At 39.0% G+C, this 21,677-nt stretch overlaps 1 protein-coding gene across 1 annotated transcript in view; it reads left to right on the top strand.

Annotated features, from left to right (window-relative positions):
- The first annotated feature begins 3,489 nt into the window (after positions 1-3,489).
- The window catches only part of RNF145 (ring finger protein 145), a 37,869-nt gene continuing 19,681 nt past the window's right edge, over positions 3,490-21,677 (top strand). Inside the window, exons 1-3 of the mRNA XM_009893195.1 lie at positions 3,490-3,673; positions 15,399-15,507; positions 21,060-21,151. Of these exons, the coding sequence (XP_009891497.1) occupies positions 3,490-3,673; positions 15,399-15,507; positions 21,060-21,151 (385 nt within the window). The remainder of the gene's footprint in view (positions 3,674-15,398; positions 15,508-21,059; positions 21,152-21,677) is intronic.

Genomic DNA, 21,677 nt, shown 5'->3' with positions numbered 1-21,677 from the left:
AAATGGTAGAATTTTGTGATGACAGAACCTCAGAAAGAAAATTCTATTAAAAGGGAAATGTGTGTTATCTTTGAGAGTTTTTTGAATTTACTGCTAATCTGTTATCCTGAAGGAATGAGCTGGGACAGACTTGTCATAGTCTTTTTTTTTTTTGTTTTGGTTTTTTTTTTGTTAATTGTGCTTTGTTAATTCTACTGTTTTCTTCAAAGCTAGCCAGGAATAAGCTTTTGACAAAATGAGTATGTCGGGTGAGGGAGGGATTTTTGGAAAGTACCGTGTCGTTAGAAAACAAAAATGTTTCTGTAATCAGTTGTGATGGGAAATTTTTATAAGGTGGTTTTGGTCAAATAGCCCAACTGTGCTTGCACTCACTTAGGATGTGAAGTCTGAAGTTCTCCCTAAGACTGTTCTTGTTCTTATCCTGATTTGGAACAGGGAGATGTTTGAAATCATGGGAAAAAAATTTTGAAACACAGACTGGTGGCTTCCCGGTCCTGTTCATTTTTTGGCTATGTACAACAGTGACCTATTTTTTTTTCTAATGTCTGAGCATCCAGCAACTCTTGTCATCATCATTTATCTAAAGGTTTTAAAGGTTTAATGTTGTGGTGGGTTTTTTTTGTGTTTTGTTTGTTTGTTTTTATACCAATCAAAATAATGTATTGTGAGAGCTCTTTACAATATAATGAGCTTAGAGCAATGGACTTTGTTGCTCGCCTGTATTACGTTCTGTTAGAACTTGGCAGCAATTACAACTGAGGCTTTATTTAACACATCCGCATTTCTAGTGGAGTTAATTTTAAAGGGTTTCTTATTAGTATTGGATGCTTTGTCAGTCAGTGCCAGAATATGCTGTAGAGTTGCAGTGGCTGCTTCTCATAGCCTATCAGTTGCGACATGGTGTGGTTTTCAAAGTTTGTTTTGCTTTTGTTTTAACAGGGTTTGAAATTATATTTTTTCTTAGGAAATATAAATGCTGCACTTTTCAGTTGTCTTAGATTCTCAAATATGCGTGTATGAATTTGAGAGGCAAATTTTTTCAGCTTAATTTGGATATGCTGGACCTCAGTTAACTTTCAGTATTAGAAGAAGTCCACGGAGTTCTGCATTTGGAGTAATTAAGTGAAAGCTCAAGTGAAAATTTCCTTTTTGTCCTGCATGTTTGGTTGTTGTTGATGACCGGAAAAAGGGCTGACAATTATGAGAGTGTAATTTGAAATCAGGTGCTGCTTGTCACTTCACACGGGTATTTTTATGACAGAGTGTAAACCTGTAAGTCAGTTCCCGCCCACCCCTAAGCCCTGATCTACTTGGAAAAGTAACCCAGCAAAAAAACTGGAGGCAGCTTCATTTCAAAGTTTTAATTAATTTTGCAAACTTGGCAAAACCAAAGATTTTTGGAAATTCCAGGACATTTGAAATGTTTTGCTATGAATTATTTAAGCTGTGTGTTGAGCATAGGCTTGTATTTCAGTCTGCGGCCTGGCGAAACTCTTCGTGTACAATCTGTGTCGCTCCCAACTGCTGTTTGTACCATACCATAGGTTTAAACTCCGTCTTCTAGTCACAGTAAATGTTGCATGCGAGTATTCTGTCGCAGCTGTTTGGGCAATGGTTTTGGTTGTTCATTCTAAATATCTGTAGCCTTCTGGGTGACCTTTTTAATTGGTTTTGGGAAGCATTGTGAAATGCTGGTATTGTGTGGGATGCCCGATGTAGCGAGGAGGCGCTTCCCGTACGAGGGGAAGGATGTGCGTCTTTGGGGTTTGCAGAGCTGTGCGAGAGCTGTGTAAAAAGTGCCTGCATTTACATAACTTAAAGTTAGACTGTGGGCTAGACGAAGACAAGCAGCAGCCCTGTAACCTGTGGTTTACTGAGCCAGATCTCAATTTTGATCTGTCCTGACTTCTTAAGCTGAATTAATTTTATGTCATCGTGCCCTGACAAGCGTCAGTGTGGCTTCAGGTGTGCACATGAATGGGTTATGGTAGCATCTTGGCCATGGCAACAGAAATAAAACTTCACATGAGGATTGTGCATGTGTCCCCATAGAAGAAGGAAGATTTTTTTGGTTTCTGTTATTCGCGTGGATTCATTTCATGCTGTACTTCCATGTTGGCTTGATAGTATAAAACTTGCACAACTGCAAAAGCTTTTAAAAGTTACAGAAGGACAATATGAATACAGTCCTGTAAAACTTTATTTTAAAAGTGCAATTCCTACTGCAGATTTTTCTGTTTCTTTGGTCAGGATGCAGGTCTTCCCAATTGTCCCCCTAATAATTGGGATTGGGAGCCTCTTCTTAAATCTGACCTCATCAGGGGACTGAGCGTGCTGCAGGTGATTGTTTTTACTTGTTTGAATAGCTGCTTGTGGATGGAAACTTGCTGTATCATCCCCACCTTGGCCTCGAATACTTCAGCTGCACTTCTCTAATACAGCAAATATAATTGGTGGCTCACAAATACAGCCTGGGGTGAACGCTGTTCCTGGGGTGGGCAGGTGGCATGTGGTAAAACCAGCATGGTTCATTTAGGAACAACTGTCAGTCCCAGCTGAAGGCAGTGCTGTGACAGGATGTGGAAACTGATCCTTTTGCTCTTTAAAATGCTCCTGTTGGTGACTAGATCTCTTTTGAGATGCTCTTGTGGACCAGCATTTTTTCCTCTTTTTTTTTTTTTTAAAGCCCTTCATTGTCTTAAGTCATTCATCTCTGATCGCAAGTTCTAAAATTAAATTACCTTCTAGTACTCTGGACTGAGAGTATGGTCTTTTGTTTCTATGATTCCTTGTGGTGAATTACATTAAAATGAGTAGAATAGCTGCATTATTGGTCCTTATCTTCCACAACTCTCAAATTCCATAAATGTATACAATCATAGAGGTTAATGGATGTTGTAAATTTTTTTTTTTTTTTACAAGATGAGGTATTGAAAAATTATTTATTTAAATTTGCATTGAGAAAGTGAATCTAAAGTGTTTTGAGAAGAGTTCTATTTGGTGGTTATATGGTCTGAGAAGCATAGAAATAGTGTTAAACTAAGTGGAGATAGTATCTGAATTTTGTTAGCGTTTGATTTCTAGAGTTTACCATGTTAACGTTTATGTAGTACTTAGTGCATCCAGGTCTTGGATACTAAATTTTGACCAGGGTCTTGGATGCCAAATTAGTGCAAATAAGAATGAAGGTTTATTCATTTTTGTCCATTTTTATTATGTCTTTAACCTGCCCCCCGGAGTTCCCTATTTTACAGTATCACCATGGAAAAATTGCTAGCAAATTGACCTTTATATAGCAAAAATAGAAGCTGTCCTGTCTGGATTTGAATTTAACTCGGTTGATTCATTCAGTCGTTTGTGACCACACAGGAAGCCTCATTCATATGATCACAAAGCCTAATAGCTGTTTGTACAGTGAGATTGATCTGATTACTCTTCTCTGTCTTGTGCTATTTACAGTCTGCTGCCAGTTCACAGAAAGGGAAGAGAATGGCTGCAAAGGAGAAGTTGGAGGCAGTATTAAATGTGGCCCTGAGGGTCCCAAGCATCATGCTGTTGGATGTCTTGTACCGATGGGATGTCAGCTCATTCTTCCAGCAGATCCAAAGAAGTAGCCTGCACAACAATCCTCTCTTCCAGTACAAGTACTTGGCCCTGAATATGCATTATGTGGGTGAGTGTACATGTATTCAAGAGAAAACACTGCTGTAGTAAATACCGTTTTGCTTACTACAAGAATTTTAAGAATTTGGTGATAGCATGATAATACATTGATTACAACAAATAGTAAGAGAATATATTCATTGAAGTTCTGCTTAAGGGACTGTTTATGTTAGCAGTAAAGAAATCCTGTCTAGGATCTTTTACTGAACTTTGTTATTTAGTCTTGATATGTAAAGAGTAAACCTGATGTCTGGAAACACGATTCGATGCCCTGAAAGAATAGTACAGTGACTTTGGTCTGTGTCTGACTGATGAGAAAGTTGCTGTGAAGTGCCGTGTAGACAAGAAGTATTATAACTTAGATCACTGGCATTAAACAAGAGACTAGGGAAAAGGTTGCCTTATTTGGACTGTGACCACAGCACCAGGGGGTTACCTTTCACTGCGGCATGGATATGGCTCTTCAGTTTATAACCTTGTGAACCCTGTGTGTGCTGTGAGAGGATTAGAGCAGGTAACAAGTCCTTGTGTTGCAGATAAATGGACAAAATTACTAACACAGCTCAGGGAGCTGTTTGAACCTCAGCCTGCGAGTCTAGCTCTGGAATGTTAAATGTCTGATTTTAAGAGATGAAAGGATTGATATTCTGGGACCTGCTCTCCAGGTGGGTATGTGATTCATCTAGTGACTGCACATGGGGTTAATTAGGAATTGGATCCAGGCTGTTGAGGTTGGTAGCCAGTGATCTGCATGAGTACTGCCTAGCTTGGAGAGAAATGGCTAGCATATAATTTTCCCACTCTGCAGTCTTTCTTCCTTGTAGATGGCTTTGGAGGATAAAGATGTACTGCAGTCAGCTAAAGGAAACACCCTCTAGTTAAGTAGTTAGAGGACTGTGGGTTTTTTTGAAGTAGCGCATCCAGGTTTTTAATCCTGACTGCAGAAGTATTGGCATGTGAGGTTTTTTTAAATCTATTAAATGTCTATTGTCTGGAAATTATTTACTGCCATTAAAAACACATGTGGCTTTCTTTGCTATCCCAGCATGAGTATAGTAGAGCTATAACAATGTACTTTTAGTGCAAAAAGCTGGTGTTACAGTTCTATGCCCTTTTCATATGTTTGTGGGAGAGAGTAGTTGTTTGTTGCTGGAGAATGTGACACAGGACCGTGGTGGCATGCAACTACAGCTGGCTTTCTCGTGCACTTGTATGTACTCGAGTAGCTTTTAGGAATTAGTTTATCAGATTAGTTTCTAATACAGAACTAACAGTTGTGCAGTAGGCTATCTAGATGTCAGTGGGCAATTTCCAGCTGTGACGTAGCCGCTCTTTATAGCCATTTGATAACCTTGTCCTTACTTAAGTACATAGAGATACACCAATAAAAAATGCTACAGAGAAGGTATGTATTGTTACCAAAGTATTTCTCACCTGGACGCTATTTTAGTACTAAACCAGTAGATTCTGACTTTGTGCTCCTCATACAAGTGGTGCTTTTGTGCTGGTGCACAATCACTCAGCAGTTCTTATACTTACTGCTTTTACAATGTTGAGTGTCTGTACTTTTACTGCTCCAACTGGTAGTTGCTGATCAAGAAGGGCTTCTAAATCATCAAGCAAGTTCCTCGTTTTAAAAGATTTTTCAGATAATTTTCAGTGACAAAACTGTGCTAGTACTTTTCAAATAAAGTTGATTTGTTTCAATTCCTTTGTTCTTGTTTTATCTTTTTTTAAGCTGTGTCAGTGTGAGGCTGGGCTAAATCAATTTGCATGCCCATACAAGACTTTTATATAGATTTAGTTGCATCAGTTTACTGTATAACATTAATTAAAACGACGTGTCAAAATATATAAATTGTAAGGAAAACAAAGTCCTTTTCCACCAGCTTGGGAAGTTAAGCTTCTTTGAAGGTATGTTGGGGGAAATTAACTGCCAGTGTGTAATTTAAATAACAGCTTACCGTGGATATGTTTCAATGTGCTAATCTGTTTTATTTAGAAAAAAAAAAAAGAAAATTCCTCGGTTCATATTTGCAGTGAGGAAACATAGCATCAGCAAATTCTGTGGCAGCTTTGCAATATCAAACAGTCGCTGAATTTCTTACATAGGCAGTGTAAGATACCGTATCACAGAAGTGCTTCTAGCAGCTTAGGAAATTGGGTACGTCTATCTGGCAGGTGCTCAAGGAATGATTTTATTAGAGAGTCAAAAAAATCAATATACTCTACCAATCTTGATATAGTGAACCTTTTGCCGGAACTAAGGATCCAAAGTTGGAAATTTGCTTGGAACTGGGGGTTACCAGGAATATCTTTTTTGTTTAAATGCCGTCATTTTCTTCCATCCATTTGACAAAGTTTGAAAAGCTGGTTGGTTTTGATCAAGTGAAGTGATGTATGTTATAGTGTGATTCACGTTCCAGTTAGCAGTACTGGGAATATAATAAAAGCTTCTAGGTTGCAGTTTGCCCTTTGATACTACTTTCCCCTTTCATATCTTCTCATGAAACGGCCCTTATCTGCTTTAGTGAAGGAAAAGACTCAGTCCTGATAACCACTCAACCACAGGTTCAACTGCGTGAAATTTAACTAAATGTGTATAAACCAATGCAAACAGCAGAGGTAAATTTCTGGTTAGAATTGGTGAACGTAAACAGATGAATTTCATATAGGAAAAATTGCAAAGTAATTTTGTTTATGAACTTTACCTGTCAAATAGAATTGTGATCACTGTTTTGGCAGGTGTGAATAGCCTGCAGTGGTCTTCAATTTCCACTTCAGCTCTTGCATATAAAGTTTGTTTTATTTCACAGTGGTATTTTACTGTATATGAATTACCTTCTAGAATCACCATTAAAACTTCTGAAAACTTTCCTAGGTTTGTCAAGTCTGCTTAAAAAGACAAACATCAAACTTAGTTAAGGAAGGATCCAGGAATGTCTCTGGCTGAAAAATTTTTGTTCTGTGTGTGCAGAAATTCATACTTGATGGTCACAGGATCACCTCAAACTTAAGACTTGATTGATCACACCCAGTATCTTTCTGGAAGTACTTTTGGTACATCTTACAGGACATTTGCCAGATAACTTACGAAAACTTAATTTAAATTTACTAGAAATGCTTGGGATTACAAGGAGTTGAGCTGTGTGTTTGATTTTTTTATTTTTTTGTTTTAGTTTGCCGTATCTACTGGATATTAGTAAAAACAGTCAAGAACCAGATAAAATGGGGTTGTGAACTGAATTATACTGCACGTACTAATGATATTCAATGAGAAATTGTATTAAAAATAGTAAAAATTCTTTTATCCTGTGAAATGAGTAACATGGAAGGTTTGGTTTTATAATCTGGCTCTTTCATGCCATCTTTTTAAATACAATAAAATGCATATATACTTTTTTTTTTCTTTTATGGGTATTGAAAAATCCTGAATTATAAGCCTTATTTGCAAATGTGACCTGTGACTTAAAAGTGCATTCTGTAGTTCTTTCTGGAGTATTGAGGAGTATCTTGGCAGTAAGCAGTATTGTCCCAGGACTCTTTCCAAATATGCCAAGTCATCCTATCTAATTTTTTTCTTTTCTTTTTGATAACCCACCCAGACAGTCTGGCTGAAGAGCGCCGTGTGATCAGTTCGTGTGCGGTGTGCTGTATTAACCAGGTATCATTCTGACAGTTGATATGCTGCCTGTTACAGGCATAAGGATCTGAGGGCAAAGAAGGTTCGAAAGCAAACCAGCTTTTTTGTCCACAACTGTTACAGGTATAATGTGATTTCATTAAAATTGTTTTCTATAAATTTAAAGTAGCCTCTCCTTCAGGAAGGATCTGTGCTAGCTAAAATGGCTTTCGATCTCAAACCTCAGTGTAGGGTAGACTAGCACACTCTGCTGCTGCCAGACTTCAGTGTTTTCTTCTGCGCTGTAGAGTAGCTCTGAGAAGACAGTCACTTCTTTTTTCATTCTTTTGATGAAGAAGGTGGAAACAGTTGAAACCATGTAATTTCCTCCCATGAAGGGCAAAGCAATGCTATTTGTACTAACTGGTAAATACTCTGAGCTGGATGGGAAGAGGAGAGTCATGAGCTTGACCTGTAATTGTAGTCAGGCTTGGAATTTAAGTCACTGTCGCGATACAGGCACAGAATTGCACTAAATATAAAGTGTTTTCTTTCTTTGTTGTTACAAAAAAAAAATCTTGGTAAAAATATAAGGCAATTGTTTAAGTACTTGTAATAGGTGGAAGGCGTGTCATCTTTCACAACCCTGTTTGTAATCACACTTTCTTGAACTGTGCAGTTACTACCTTTATCACTTGGTCACATCACTTAAAAGGCGTGAAGAACTTAGGAATGCTACCTTTAAAAAGGAGGCTCGAGGGAGGAGAAACCTTCTGAACTTACTGCCATCCTGTGTTTGCTGATTAATCTCTACTTTGGTCTGCTCACTTTTCTTTAAGCTCTTGTGCATTAACTATAAAATCTTTTATTTGGATTGCTCTTTTGTGGTGGCTTTTCTCTTAAGAGGAAATACATAGTACTGCAATACAAACACAGTAAAAAGTGCCATGTGAAGCTTCAATGTGAGAAGAAGGAAGCAGTCGATTCATTCCAGAAACAAATTTCCCAAATTTGTGAGAAGAGGATGCATGACTAAACACGTAAATGCACTTAATGCATACAAAGATGAAGTGCTGCGCAGATTCAACATTTCTGGGTTTGCATGTCTTCTGTCTCCCTTCTGCCAGCAGCATTTAGATAAATGGGTAGTAGAACTATTTTCTCAGTGTCACTATTTTAAACTGTAGCTATTTTTAACCAAACACAATTTTATGACTTGGACTTGGGCTTTATTTCTTAAAAAAATATATAAAAAATTACTTGCTTTGTGTTCGCATTCTCTTTTTGGATAAAATGCAGTGTATGCTGCAGTTGGTAGACACAATAGGGTAGAGAGTATTCCGTGCTCAAAATATACCATACCCTTTTTTCTCTTTCCAGCTTTAGGCTGGTGATTCCTGTACTGCTTCCTTAGTGTCATAGCCTTTTACTAAAGAGTTTTCTCAGCATATGGATACTTTCAGGTAACTTTTCTGTATAAAGCTGGTATCTCTTTTTAGCAACCTGCATCATTTTTTATTTAAACAAAAAAAAAAGCAACTGGCTTGAAAGGAGACACTTAAAATTTTGAGGTTCGCTTGACTGAGTATGTAGTCTCATCACAACATAGCAATTTGTGTTCATAATTTAGAATACATTGTGACTGTTTATATTTTTACAGTTCCACTTCTGTGTTCTTTTCCAGTACTCTTCAGGTTCTCCATGATTGTAATTAATCCCAGAACTCTGATCATTAGGTACGCTGCATTATAGAAACACCCTCTGAATCATATGGCAAAACTAGAATCAAAAGTCCATTTTGTTTGTTCAGACAATATTGCATCTCTGTAAGGAACTTAGTTCTTGGATTATTTATAGTTAGAGTGCCCAATCTGTTACGCATTTAAAAATTTAAGAAACAGCTGTTGAAACTGATGGCAGTACCCCAGTGATGAATACATTGTTTTGTTGACATTATTTTCACTGAGATGTGCAGATGTTGATAACAGGATTTCTGATCTCTGTTTATAGTTGCGTGGTACCGTGACTGGGTAAACACTTATTTCCTCCTGTGCAAATATGTTTAGATGTGTGCTTTCTCAGTTTAGAACTAATGTTTCAATATATTTTCTGAAGGGCAAAATATTTACCGTGTTAGCTTAAAACACGAAACTTCTTGGAGTGAGTACTGTTTGCTTGGGCAGCTCTGGCTGGGTGGGAGGGTGAGGAAGAGGTGTGCCCTGGCATTGCCATGCAAAAACATCACTCCCCAAAAATGCAATACATCTTAAAGCCCACTACACTTACGCTGCCTTGAACAGGTATTTAGTTGACGATGGTGAGACCGGCTAGATGGAAGCTGCCCTTTGCAGTGCCAGTGCTGGTGCCTCCGTGGCTGCTTGAGACTGACGGGGATTTTGGCACAAAGCGCTCTCTGGATGGCTTGGCTTCTAGGTTGGTTTCAGTGGAGGGAATTTTGCATGAGCTGTTTGTTGGAGCCACATCTGATGGTGGTCATTCTGTGTGGAGGCGGAGGTTCTGTGTGATGGTGCAGATGAAAAACTAGTCTGGCTCTCAGAAGGCCAGCATAGCTGTCCCAGTCAACTCGGAACACCCCCTTTTGGCTGAGTTGTCCTTGAAAGGATGCTTAATGTGAATTGAGGGTATACAAGAGCTTTTTGTCTCTCCTTTTACATGACATAGAAATAAGTGGCTATTAGGGTTCCTTTTGAGCTTGAGTGAAGAGGCCATGGAATCCTCCTGGTAACTTCTGCGTCATACCTTGAACTACTGTGAGCTTTAAAGCCTATCTTCTGAAAATCATCCATTTTTGAGATAGATGCTTTAGACAGACGCTTTATTAAATCTCTATGTAGATTGTTGTGTAACCAGGCTGGTGACTGGTTATCCTGAGAATTAGACACACTGAAAATAAAAGTGCCAAAGGTTGTTACACTACTGCAGTATCAAATACAGCCTTTCCGAAGTCTGTCCTGTGTGATTGGTACTTGTATGTTGTGGCCAGATTGTCTTCTGAATAAGCTGGAATGAGGACAGTCAAGGGTCAGGCTGAAATGAGATGACAAACTCAGTGGTGCACTGGTCCTACATTATGTCGGGAGGGACAGGAGTTCTGATGGTATTCTGTGGCTCGTGACTTGCTGCTTCACAGCAAACTGCTTTGCAAGTCAGTGCGAGCTGAACCCTTTAGCTTCAGAGGATACGGGCGAGTGGGAAGTCAGCCTCCCCCCCAAATTAATTTCCTGGTAGAATCCAAGCAATTGTACTGTTACTTTCTGGCACTCAGATTTGAATTCCTCACTTTGCAGTATCCAGCATAAACAGCTGCTTTTCTTCTGGGGTCAGCGTTTCCCTGGCAAGCCTTTGCAGAAGCAGTATCCAAGAGATGGTGTGGTTTTATTAAGAAATGTCATGAACTCTTCTTCAGGTGCAAAGTTCTCATTTTTAGACTAAATCTGCAGGAAACCTTGAATAATAATGTGAAGTGGACACGAGGGATCTGTAATCATGCAAACAAACTCTAAAATGTTTCATAAAGAGGTTGGGTTGCAACTTTGATCGTGCTCCAGAAGCCTCCGTTGTGTGCAGCCTGTCCATAAAACTGAGACACCTGAGTCGGCAGAGAGGTAATACGGGGTGAGAGAGGCTGGGAAGCACCTTGGTGGTACAGAAATAGATTGCTGAAAGGCAATCTGTGAGCTGCTGCTTACTGCAACGATGGGCATTGCACTGCGAGAGGTTTTCATCTCGCTGAATCAACAAGTTGTAAATGAGGTCATGAGCTAGTTAATACATGTGTTCTTGTCTAGCGATGTTTAACTTAGCTTTTCTGCATATTACTGTCTTCACAGTTCTTCTCCAGCGAGGCCTGTATCTGTACCGTCTTGCATGAGAGGCAGTAGAAGTTCTCTGCTTCCTTGTGCTCCTCAATGGATACTGAGCGGGGCGTCTGTGTATTTGTGAGGTTGGCAGAATGGGTCTTCTATAGTGCTCCTTATAGCTGCAAGCTTAAGGGTGCAATTCTGTTTCCTGGTGGCCTAGCCCTAGGGGCGTCCTACTGTATTCAGGAAAGAGTTTATTCTCTCTTGGCTTTATCATTATTTTTTTTTTTATCTCCCCAGCATGCATTAGAATGCTTTCTTTACCCGGGCAGGAACTGTGCTTCACCAAGCCTGCTGCTTAAACAGAAATGTACTTAGTGAGTTAAAAGGGATAACACACCAAGTCCCAACAATGAAAATAGTATGTATGGCCTAAATCATGGGAGGGGAGTGCTCATTGCAGATGTAGAACTCAAAAACTTGTTGATTAAGTGGGCATTAGTATCTCTTAACCCGTGTCTAAACATTGCCCGGTAAGATGACTGTTTCTCAAACTGTGTGTGGAGAATCTCTCCAAAGGGATATATGTTCTCAACATCATGTTTTCTTCTGACAGAGGAGGTGCAAATGAAAGCAAAATGTAGTGATTTAGATGAGAAAGCTGCTGTGAGAAATTTCATTTCCTGGCTCTTAGTTTTGAAGTAGAGACTCGTTTACGCCATACACTAATTACATCATTTGTCCAGGCGAGAACAGAGGGACTAGAATATTACTGCTAGTATGTCTGAATTTGAGCTTGTCTTCCTTTGCTTCTGCAATGAGACAGCTTGGTAATGAATTATTTGCCTTTTTTGGCAGAGGCATTGTCGATAAAAATGAGGTTGGTACCACTTTGGGAATAGGGCTTCTGCAGCAAAAATGCAAATACAGCAGTATGAAGTGTGTTGAAATCTCCGTCTTATCAAGTCACAAGAGGAAATTGTAAATAAGAGTGAAAGGGAACTACTTTAAATGTCTCTCACTCTCCCCCTCTTCAACGTCTAACAATTAGAGCAAACCGATGCTTCAAAGTGAACATTTAAATTCCAGCCCAAACTCGTGAGCAGTGGAGTTCATTGCTTAAGCTTCTGCAGTAACCTTGGCTGTCTTGTGCCGCTTCCCTCTGCAGTGATAAGCATCTGTGCTGTTTGGAAGTCCTCTGTTTAAAAGGCACATATGCGATAGTAATCTTCTCATCTTTTGATTTGTATTTAGACATTTTTTTCACCCCTTCAATGTATCTGGCTTTATTTCAGTTAAAGTTGTGATCACGTGGAGAAGAATGAACTCCAGTCACTTCTAAAATACTCCTGTGTAACATGGCTGTGCTGGAGTGCAGTTACTGCCCTCTAAAATGTCTTCCTTTTACAGAAACTATCCTAGCACTGCTCAAGTACATCATCATGTGGCCAAGGAGCAGACTTTCATGTGATAGAATAAGGTAAAGAAGATGGCAGAGCCTAAATGCAGATACAGTAAACAGGTATTCTTAAGACTATTTATAGAGTAATAGAGGAATAAAAGACTGCATAATAAACTCCATTTAGTTCTTCACCTGAAGGTGAGTCATGGTCTACAGTGAGAAGGAAGGGTTTAGAGAGATTTGACTCAAGTGCTGGAGTGATACGTGGTTGTGCCATGTGGGTTGTTCTGCAGAGAGAATTGTCCCTAACTGAGCAATCAAGGGAAGGTGGTGAATACAGCAGAGATGAGGTGTGAAGCATGTCTGCAGATGGTGTGAGAGCTGCTGGGGCTGGCTCATGATGCTGTGGTGTGGCGCTAACTAGTTTATGTGTCTTCATGGAGATTCTGCTGAGGAGTTCTGCTCCTGTCATTTGTGTATCTGGTAGAAGGAAGGCAGTGAACAGAGAAGATGAATTCCATAAAATACAAGTGTTTGCTAAGAAAACATCGATATAGAACATCTGCTGTGTTGTATTAACTAGAAGCATGTTATTGTGTATAAAACAGTTGCTAGAAAGACACTGTTGTAGTGTTGGGTTTCAGGCACCTTTAAAAAGCTCAAAATAAAAATCATAGAATGGTTTGGGTTGGACGGAACCTTAAAGACCATCTGTTCCAACCCCCCTGCAAAGAGCAAGGACATCTTCAACTAGATCAGGTTGCTTAGAGCCCTCTCCAACATGACCTTGAATGTTTCCAGGGATGGGGCATCTACAGCCTCTCTGATTAATGTGTTCCAGTGTCTCACCATGCTCATTGTAAAAAAAAAAAAAACAAAAAAAACCCCAAACAAACAAAACACAAACAACCACCCCCCCCAAAAAAAAAACCACAAACAAAACCCACAAAAACAAACAAACCAAAAAGTTTTCCTTGTATCTAGTCTGAGTCTACCGTCTTTTAGTTTAGAACCATTACCCCTTCTTCTATTACTACTGGCCCTGATAAAATGTCTGTCCCCATCTTTTTTATAAACACCCTTTAAGTACTGAAAGGCCTCAGTGAGGTCTCCCTGGCGCCTTTTCTCCAGCCTAAAGAACCCCAACTCTCAGCCTTTCCTCAAAGGAGAGGTGCTGCAGCCCTCTGATCGTTTTTATAAATGATCAAATGAATACTGTACAGAAACTAGTGATGGTGATTTGTATGGTACTTCATTTTACTCAAAGAAACTATCAATTATTTCAGCTTCTGAAAAGGCATCTCCTCAGACAAATGTCCAACTTGTCACATCTACTTTATGAGTGTGCTTGAAAAATTTTATTTAATGTTAAATACATAAATTGTATATTTGTATTTTTAAAGAGATAAATGAATAGTCTTTGTCTGTCTATCATCACTCCTATCAGCTATCGTATCTGAACTGATCTTTGCGTGGCATACTGTGGGTCTGATGCCTTTTCTAGGAGCATGTTGTGAGTTCCCTTCTGTTACCTTCTTGAAGACCTAACTATTGGTAGAATTTACGGAGATGGCTTATTGAATGTGGCAGATACAAGGAGACTTAAAATACTTCTACATTAATACTGACTGACTCTGAAATTGTGTCTTTTTCAAATATTGGAACATACCGTGTTCCTAAGCTGTTTTATAGTAGCTGGTTAATCTATAGTTAAAAATATTTAAGAAAATAATGTAAAAAGCTCAAAGTATAAATTAACTGTTAAAAAGGCTGTGCTCAGTGTTGCTGAGTAGATGGATGAAACTATAAATGTAATGTGACTAGTATAGCTGTAAGTGTCAGGATAAGTTCTTCTATGATGTTTTGTTTTTAGCTGTAGGGGAGTTGTTAGCTGTTGCTGGGTTTTTTCCTAAATGGATTTCAGTGCCAGGCACTTAAGCTGACCTTCAGAAAGAGCATGAGTGCGCTGCATTGTGGTGGAGAGCTTGGAAATAAAGATTAGTGAGGGCACCACACACGGGGTTTCTGACCTGCAGAGTCCGTCTGGGAAGGAGAAGAGGGTGGGCATGTACCATACCACCCAGTTGTGAAGTGGACTTCAAAGTACTGCTTTATTTACGTATCCTAATGAGAGCAGATATGGAAAAAAAAAAAAAAAAAAGAGGATTAGTGTTCTGCTTGTTGGAGAGGCTGCTGAGCAGCCAGGCTGTGTTCTTGAAGAGTAAAGCTGTATCTGCATCGGGTCTTCTTCCATAGTCTTACTGAATGCTAACAAGAAGTGAAGGAACTGGCGGTGTAAATGCCTACAAACCCCAGGCTGTGCCGAGTCTTTGCCTTGATTTACGCAACACTGATAGTTTGAATGTGCTTTAATATCGCTAGTATGGAGAACAGCTTGCGTGTCCCCGTCTCAAAATATGGGCGTGCGAAGTGTCTTTAAACCATGAAGATACAGCGAAAGAGTTAAGACGTGTAATGCTGATCAGTGTGGAAAGGTGTTCTGTGTGTCCTTTGCTTGAAGAAAAGGATTTTTTACATCAATTGACAGAGTTTGCTTTCCCCTGCAACACTGAAACGTAGGCCTGTTTTTCTTTTGTTACGTAGGTTATGTTAATTAAGTCTTGTTAAAATATTGTGGATCAAGTCCACTTCTTGACACCTTGATGTAATCCCACAGAAGCTGGTAGACCTATTTCTGTTTGTGGGGGGGGAAAAAAAGTGGCAGTATTTTTTGTGTGTTTTGATGAGAGGAAAATGTAAGTACACAGATTTTTAAAACCAAATGAAAACAAAGGTGGTTAAAGAGATCTGAATAACTTGAGTGTTAATCCATATTAGATAGGATTAGATAGTCTTTTTTTGAAATTTCAACATCTGCATTTTGTTACAGGTTACATCTTAAGTGTTGTGCTCCTGACTTTACCAAGGCAACACCTGGTTCAGCTTTACCTGTACTTCTTGACTGCACTCCTGCTTTATGCTGGGCACCAAATTTCCAGGTAAGAATAAATGGGTTAATTTTGTTAGTTTAGTTTGGGAATTAGAAGAATGACTGATATTTTGTTAATATCTTGTATAAATGGGATAGGTCTGGATTTGTGGAGGCCTTTTTTCTATGCCAGACACCTAAATATAGGTTGCTGTTCTTTGTCTTGAAAAAGTTTACAGAATTAAATACGCAGTCAGGTAGTTCTGGTGTATTTTCATTGCCTTAAAAGGAATTTTGAGCTGCATTTCCGTAGACTGTAATGTCCATTAATCTGACGAGAGAAAACACCAGGAGATAAATGTGGCCTCTGATGTAGTAATCTGAGTTACTCAGTGGCTCGGCTAACATGCATTCTGCAAAGCAGAGAGGACATTACTTTTAGGTTCCTGGCACCTACGATGAGAGAGAAAATAGACATATGGAAGATGGTAAAAGTGAAGTAATAGTGGAATTTATTCTTACATTCATCTTTGTTTATGTAAAATATTTTACAATGAAAACAAAAAGAAGGGCATTTTGGATCTAAAACACAGAACAAGAGGCAGAACAACTCTTGAATCGGACAAGACAGAGTCGATCATCTTTGTTTGGCTCCAGCTAAATCTGTTGAAAGCCAATGTAAACTGTCATACCTACAAGAAGTTTAATTGGAACCAAAGAGAGTACCATCGCACTAATGGCTTTACATGGGAAGTTTTGAAAATACGGACTTGAGCTTGATTTATTTTGGTGCCTGCTGATGGGAAACATTTAAAAATGTGCTTTTCATTGATTTAAGTGAAGTAATAGGTTTGTCATTTCTGCATCAAAATTGTTGTTCTAAGGCATTTGCTGGAATCTCTCTTGCTTGGTATGCTGCAGTTCAGGGGAGTGTTAATGAAGGTTTTGTAATGACTTGACATGTCACTGTTGTGGCTGTCTGAGTTGCAGTTAATGATTTCCTGAATGGATGAGGGTGCAAGAGAGGAATTACAGCCTCTTACTGCCTGCATAGGAAGGAAAGAGGGTTTTTTTTATCATCCTCAGGGGAGTCCTGAGTTTTTATAGATAGTTTCGTGGGTGTTTCTTATAGTGTTGAAGGCTTACGTATGAGAAAAAGTAAACATTATTTAAGAACTTGTATTGAAATAAGAATAAAGCTGGTAACAAATACCCCTCAGATACAGGGCTTTGGTCCAGAACATTTGCAGCTAGAGATCTGTATGCCATTCTGGATCTTTAAATTTTTTAATAGAAATTAAGATAGTATGGATTTTGGTTGATACATTAAGGGATAGCACTGTGTTTAATTTTAGTACCTTTTTTGTTTGTGTTTCTATGTAATGTGAATTGTGACTTCTATTGCTTTGTGAGGTTTGAGACTTTACAGGCTTCAGTGAAACATGTTAGATAACTACTGCTTGGGCTGTTCCGCTTATTTGTACTAAGCTTTCTCTACTTGATGCTTCTGGAGTGAGTTAATAAAGACTTTAATTAAATCTTGCATCAACTGGCACAAAAAAATATACTTAATTAAAAGATGTCTTGGATTCAACTAGTCCAGCAGTATTCCCTAGCTATTTTGCAAAGCAGAGGTGGTTGCTAACACTTTTGAGAGAGTTTACCCATTCCCTAGATGTAAGACTGACTTGGTTTGGAAGGAAGCACTGTGCAAGGGCTTCTCAGCAGCAGCCTTTGTATAATGTTTCATAATGAAAACAGTGAAGTGTAATACACAAATACAATGTTAATGGAACTATTCCTTTTATTGCCAAAGCTATCTAATTCTGACTGATGTTTCTATTTAGCAGACTGATCATAACAAGAAATACAGTTGTCACAGGTGCAAACTGTTCCTGAGTGTGTTTTGTTAATAATTCTGCTCAGAGCTGGAAACTTCCAGTGAATTGCTTGCGTGCACTACCAGTTGGCATGCTATTTAAGAAAGATGAAGAGGTCTCATATTGAGGCCAGTTTGGTTAATGCAAATTATAGAACAAGACCAGAATCAGCTGGCACTTGTGACTCTGCAGTGTCCTGGAAATTCTGAGCTGTTGAAAGACTTCAGCTTTCAGTGTTGGTTTTTTTTTTTCCACCCCAGAAATAGCTTGTGGTTCAGCTGCAAGTCTGGGAATAAGAAGATCTGAATTTTATAGTTGAGCTCTGACTTCAGACTTCCAGGTCGATGTGACCTTGACAAGTCACCTAACTTCTGAAGTGTTTGTTTCATTATGTGCAAGACTGAGAATTACCTTAATGTGTAAAGACTGATTAGCTAACGTTCATGAACACTTGGAGAGTCCAAGAAGATGCTACGTTTGTATTACTGGGCAACTTGGGTGGAGATAATACACCATCTGTTTGTGGAAAAAGGAGAAGTCATCTTTAAAAACCAAAATCCTACCGCTCCTGACAAGTAAAATGGATGCTGGTTTTATTTTATATGTAGCTTAAAACTTGGGAAAACAAATGATGCAGTTATGCAGAAAAGAAATAATGCAATTAAACCACACTGTTAGTGCTAAAAATTTGAATCTACATCATTATCTTATTTCATTTTTTGTAGTTTTGTTATGATTGTATTCCATGTGTTGAGCCTTGTAGAGCTTGGAATGAGAAGATGGGGGGAAGGCGGCAAGGGACTGAATTGTTTCTTAGGGATGATCTTAAAGTACACTAAATTTTAAGGTTGTCTGTAGACATTTAAAACCTATGAGATTGTCTGTTTGATGTTGTCAGTGGAGATTAATCAGCCAAAGTAAAGTAAAAGTCAGCAGTATGAGTCAATTAGGTCAGATAACCACTGTGCCTTATGTCAGCCAATTACAAAGCATATTTTTAACAACAGAAGACCTTTCTGCACTTTCAGTAGCAAAAAATGGTCTTGCGTGAAGCCCTGTGTCTCTGCCTTTTTAAAGCCATGTTAGTCATGGTGAGTGTATGTTAACAGTCCAGCAGTTTGATTAAATGAGGCTGGGAATGCATCTACAGAATGAACAGCAGGCAATCTGATCTAAGCTTTATTCTTATATCCTAATTTTCTAAAGTAATAATGTAGTTCAGTCATTTAATTAACTAGTAAATAATGATTTTAGTGTTCTTGTTTTCTTACATTGCTGCAGTAAAGTGAACAATTCTCAAATGTAAAAGCTGCAGCTTAATACAGCTTTAATTGATCAAAATTGAGAGCAGGCACTTGCTCTTCTCAGCATCTTGTATGGCACTGCAGCTGTTCGAGGCATCTTCTGATTGGTGTCTGTGCCAAAAGATCCTTGTGTTTGTACTGGTAATAAGAGAATCATTGCTTTGACTTTCCTTATTCAGACATCATCTACAAATACTGTTTAAAAAATTTAGGAGATCTTAAAGCATTGATTCTCCAAGCTGGTGAGCCTGAAACTCTAGAATTAGAGACCTCTGTGCAGATGACTGAATCAGATAGACAACGGCAAGAAATGTAGCTTGAAATAGTTTGGGTCATCTCCAGGCACGTTCCTGGTCTTGACAAAGCTACTGTAAGTGCAGCTTTGTTGGTAAATCTTAGCTAAGTTGTGTAAGGTCATCTTGCTGCAGGTGGTATCCTGGATGATTTTGTAACCTGTTTCCTAGCAGATATAGAAGAAATTTGATGTCTTCATGGGTTTCCTTCTAGCAGTTCACAAATTGCCAGTGTTTCCACCCTAAATTTGGGGATGGAGCATGATCCTGCTCATACAAAAAGCCATCTTCAGCATATTGCAAATGGCGGGGTTTTTCTCCCTTTGTAACTCTGATGGATTATCCTGTTTGTGTTGCTAATGCTTTCAGAAAGTGCTTTCTGCGGATTCATATTAAATAGTAAAAAAATAACCAACTTTGTCACAAATACTTCATCCATACAGATGTTGGAAGGTGGAAAAAACCCTTGTACTTAGCTATACCTTGATAACAAGGGGGAAAGTTCTATCTAGAATCAGTCGTCTTAGGTGCCTTTTCAGTCCTCATGTGTTTTTAATTGTAGGTTACAGTCTAAAGAACCCATTTCAACATACCTCGCATATACTATGACACTTGAAAAGCTGCAGTGAGTAGGCAGGGCTGTCAGCTATGAAGAACAGGCTTTGAAGTGTTTGTTTTAGTACTTTGAGATTTATGTCTTGAATTCCAGAGATTTTTTGCAAATGAAAATGTGACTACCTTATCTTGGGGTAGCAAGTTAATACTAGAAGAAGGGTATATTTCCCCATTTCTGGGAAGAAGCGAACGCTTCCAGTAGCAGAGTTGCATATTTTTCTACACTGAAATAAAAAGAGCAATTCTTGGGTTGGTTGTACTTTCTGGTGCTGTTTGCCTTGCTTTGACCGCATCTGTTCCCAGCAAGCATGGCTTGCCTCGCTGATATAAATAAACACGTAATAAATGAAGTACCATGCCCCTCGAGCAGACAGACTTCGCTAGCTCCATGCGGGGTCAGATCCATCGTGTCTGTCCGGCATTCCCATGATGGGATGCAGCGAGACGTGAATGAGTGGACAGTACCAGCCAGGTAGGAGCACAGGCTGTGCCGCTGGCAGCAGCGTGGGTAAGCAGCAGCCGTCCCAGGGGTGGAGAAGGAGGAAGGGTCGCAGGGCAAGGCAGAAAAAGGGGCTGGAGATGTGGATGCAGAGGGTCATGAGTATTGCCTGCTGTCGCATGGCAGGGGATTAAGGAGCCACTGGGGAATTACTGCTGTGCTGTTCCAGGATTGCCTTCTGAAAGTGCAAAATCCTTGCTCTTGGTGTGAAGTTCATATTTTAATTATATTGCTGTTTCATGTTAGCCTGCTTGAAGGCAGAGCTGATGGATGATCACCAACAGCAGAAAAATGCCCAGTCTTCTCCAGTTCTTACCTTTTTCATTGGTTGCCTGAGCCCACCCTCCTAGCCAGCCTTTTCTGAGAGAAATTACAAATATCTTCTCAGAATTTCAGACTGTCTTACTGTATCTGTCAATAGTGATCCCTCAGTTTGAGGGTATCCAGTTGGTCCTCCACCAGGATAGAGCTAAACTTTTAAATCACGTTGAATAAAAGGATTATGAAGCAACTCTGTTCCTGACTCTAGTCCATGACTGTCACTTTTCCTTCATACCTATTTTTTAATTCAATGCAAAGAGATTGTTAGGTGCAAAATACTGTAACCATTAAATTGGAAGACATCTCTGTCACGCTCTCAAATTTTTTTTCATATGGAGCTGGTGGGAAAAGAAATTATTATTAGGAAGAAGAACACTTAATAAGGATACTTGAAAATGGAATGGTGCTTAAGAGGCTTTGTCAATAAGCAGTTTCAGGCCACGCTCTGAAGAACAGCTTGGATGTCCCAAAGGATTTTTACAGCTATGCCAGTGAGTCTAATTACAGATAATACTTCTTTCGCTTAAGTCATGCCTCAGTTAGATCCTTACATCAGTGAGGCTGCTGTAACAGTAGTGTTAATATTGCTTTTTGTAATTTAGTTAATTGACTGTGACATACACTGACATTACATATGTATGGAATGAATAAATTACTTTTTGTCTGATCAGATGGATCTGAATAGTTTGTGCGTTTATTTTTTTTTTTAGGGATTATGTGAGGAGCGAATTGGAATCAGGATATGAAGGGCCAATGTACTTGGAACCTCTCTCTATGAATCGTTTCATGACTGCTTTAGTAGGTAAGTGCTTTAAATATTTGTGATGCAGGAGAGAGCTCTGCCTAATTCTGTGCGATGAAACCTATGCACGTTTTACCCCTTGCTTTCAAATTTCTCCTGTCGCTTTTAGTAGCTGTGATTCTCATTAATATGCAAGAGGCATGGGAGGCTAGGTGTATCCTGTCTGACTTTTTCTATGCCACTGATTTACCAATACTCTCATACTTGCAGCTTTGAAGTATTTTCTACATGTTTGTCGTGTTCTGCCCCATGCTCTTCTCAGACTTGCAGTCTGATTCAGGAGGACTGGATTGTCTATAATAATCTTTAGGTGAAAAGTACTGTAGGAATTGCAACAGTAATGTGTTTTTGTAGTGCTTTTGTTAATGAAAGTGTTGTACAAATATTTATTCTTTATTTGCCTTATAGATGAACACTATCATTCTCTTTCAAAAACCTGGTGAAATAGACTAGGGGGTGTGTACGGGGGACTACAGATTACTTTTTTTTTTTAAGGAGTCCCAGGGATATTTCTAGTTAAAGAGTT

The sequence above is a fragment of the Charadrius vociferus genome, unplaced genomic scaffold (assembly GCF_000708025.1).
Source record: "Charadrius vociferus isolate BGI_N301 unplaced genomic scaffold, ASM70802v2 scaffold1041, whole genome shotgun sequence".
NCBI classification, from domain to species: Eukaryota; Metazoa; Chordata; class Aves; order Charadriiformes; family Charadriidae; genus Charadrius; species Charadrius vociferus.
This window is presented reverse-complemented; position numbering and strand designations above follow the sequence as displayed.